This window comes from Mycetomoellerius zeteki, unplaced genomic scaffold (genome assembly GCF_001594055.1).
Source record: "Mycetomoellerius zeteki isolate Tzet28-1 unplaced genomic scaffold, Tzet1.0 scaffold138, whole genome shotgun sequence".
NCBI lineage: Eukaryota > Metazoa > Arthropoda > Insecta > Hymenoptera > Formicidae > Mycetomoellerius > Mycetomoellerius zeteki.
Window position 1 is genome coordinate 58278 of NW_017256319.1, and position 3019 is coordinate 61296.

General features: G+C 25.5%; 1 protein-coding gene across 1 annotated transcript in view; it reads left to right on the forward strand.

The window, feature by feature from the left end:
• MED15 (mediator complex subunit 15) overlaps window positions 1–3019 on the forward strand; it is a 9902-nt gene continuing 6883 nt past the window's right edge. Inside the window, exons 1-3 of the mRNA XM_018462292.1 lie at window positions 1–59; window positions 469–556; window positions 2715–2766. Coding sequence (XP_018317794.1) covers window positions 1–59; window positions 469–556; window positions 2715–2766 — 199 coding nt within the window. The remainder of the gene's footprint in view (window positions 60–468; window positions 557–2714; window positions 2767–3019) is intronic.

Consider the following 3019-nt stretch of genomic DNA (forward strand, 5'->3'; position numbering starts at 1 on the left):
ATGGCCACAGACGATTCGTGGAAAACGCCACATTTTCGTCAAAGCGTAGTCGCGAAAATGTAAGTCAGTTTTGTTGGTTAAGTTCATAAAACAAAAACATTGTTTTATATCAATTGATATTAAAAATTTAATTATCTAAATTATTATTTAAAAAGTAATTTTACCTAAGGTTATTAAATAAATTTACCTTTTACATGGCGTATTGTTATTTACACATATATAAATATATATTTTTTTTACATAAAATACATTAGTTATATGTATGAGTCAATAGATTTATTTTAACTAATTTGCTCTTCTTTTTTCTAATATTTACATTTCTTTTTTTATTTACTTTTTTCTGTAAAATTTTGCTAAAATTATTTTTTCCATCTTTTTCTCATTTGATAAAATGTACCTAATGTAGTCGAAGGAAATAACTCTAATTTTTCATTTGATATATAATTGCAAACATTTTATTGATAACAGTGATGAAGCAATACAAGTATCTGGCATGCCTACGACAAAGAATAGCATTGAAATGGAGAATCATGTCTTTCAAAAAGCTAAATCTAAGGTATGTCTAGAATTATACTAAGAACATATTAATTCTATTCTTTGCAGCTATGTTATACTTTCTGAAGTGAAATAGATACATTAGTTATTTTTCATGAGTGATACTGACAAGAAAAGGTTCCCAACTTGGAAATTTAAAAAGTTATAAAACTGACAATACATAGAGGATATCCTGACATGTAATAAGCAACTGTTTTTTTACTGCTCAAAGAAAAATGTTAAAAGGAGGCTGTTTTTTTATCCATAAAGGTACAAGTGGAAGAATTAGTGTTTTTTATGGATTTTGATCTGAATATGATAATGTCAACAAAAAGTTTAGTATCAATAGGGAACACCTTAAAAATTGAGCATTAACATAATGCATTTAAAGAAATTTCAATATTCTTGTTTACTTTTCAAGGTATTCCCCAAATGCTACGAACTTTTTAATGATTTTATTATATTCAGGAGGTTAAAATCTACAAAAAACACTGTTTCTTTTACTTACATTCTTTTGGGCAAAAGTCGTACCTTTTTTAATATTCTCCAAAAAAAAGGCAAATTTTTGCCTAAAAAGATGTAATAGCGAATTCGATTGGACGCACTCAGTGCGCACTGGTGCACATTAAAGCCGTCGTACACAAAATAACGTAAAGATATATTTATAAATAAACATAAAGATCGATTAAATCGTGAAATATTTAATACATTTTATTGTACTATTAGGTAAAATATGTATTTCATAATTCGAAATATTTGCATTTCATTTTTATATTTCAATTAAACTAGTGTACAACGGCTTTAATATGCACCAGTGCGCACTAGTTCTTCCAATCGAATTCGCCATAAGTAAAAGAGATAGTGTTTTTTGTAAATTTTGACCTTCTGAATATGATAAAATTATTGAAAAGTTTGTGGCATTTGGGAAACATCTTGAAAAGTAAACAAGAATATTGAAATTTTTTTAAATGTATCAAATTTAAATGTATCATGTTCATGTTCAATATTCAAGGTGTTCCCTATTAATCCCAAACTTTTTATTAACATTGTATTCAGGAAGTCAAAATCTAAAAAACGCTATTCCTTTCATTTACATCTTTATAAGTAAAAATTGGCCTCATTTTAACATCCTCCTTTACCCTATAAAGGTATAAAATTAATTCTTGAATATTGGTCCATTTTTATTTTATCATCAACAAAAGAAAACGCGGTACAAAATTTTAGAGAAAAAATTTATTTTTCAAAATAAGATTTATCGATTAAGAAACTTATTAATTGTTTAATTACATGAATAATTCAAATTATCAAAATACACATGAAGAATAAATATGTCATAACGTATAACAAAATGCGACAATAATAGTTTCCTTGAAGTGAGATCGTTCTGTTTTTTTATGTATTTTATATATTGGAAGCACCTAATATATATATTAATAGTAAGACATCAATTAACTGTGAATATGATTAAGTAAAACACATAAATGTATTACACAGTATTATAAAAAAGCCACAAAAATATTAATATTGCGAATATATTGTTCCTGTTTTTTCGTTCATGTATATTTTTTATTATTCTTTAGACTGAATGAATAAGTTTTGTAATCAGTAAATCTTATTTTAAAAAAGTAAATTTTCTCTCTAAAGTTTTGTTCTATCTCCTGTTGTTGGTGAATAATAAAATAAAAACGGATAAATGGGATAATCTTCAAAGATTAATTTTACCTCTTCAGAATAAATTCGGGCAGCAAAAAAATTATTTATTACTTCGTATGTAAGATACTTAGTATGTAAGACCACATAGTGGTCTTTAAAGATATTCTAGAGTGATTTGAAGAAATAATATTTTATGTACTCGTATAAGGTAATCTTAGATGAGCAAAGTAAATTTGGAAAAATCTCGGGTAATCTCAAAAAATATGACGTAATTTTAAATACTCTAGGGTAATCTTGAGTAATATGAGGTAATATTTGATGATCTAGAATAATTTGAGATAGTATTAGGTAATCTTAAGTAATTCGAGATTATTTAAAGGTAATCCGTATCAAGGGTAATTTTTGTACATTATAACCGCTAGTGATCAACCCCCTGTCTGAGTTATCATAAAGATTATTATATTCTATATATTACCATAAACGTGCAAGCTGTTTAACATTAATAATATGTTTCTATCTTTTTACAGGAAGAATACTTAGGTTTTGTTGCCAGATTGATTCTTCATGTCAGAGAAATGAGTAATATTCTATAAATATCTTATATTAATTTTGATTATATTGTAATAATAAATTGTATTATAAATGAGATTTATCATAAAAGTAATGACTATTTTTATTATGTTAATATTATATTCAAATTAAATGTAGCTTATAAATTTTCTCAACGAAACATAAATATACTATGTTAAACACAAACTAAATAATTGTGAAGTAAAAGTGTATTTGTTTCAGAAAGATAAAATTTACAGCACATGATGCTTTTTTCCTGCTG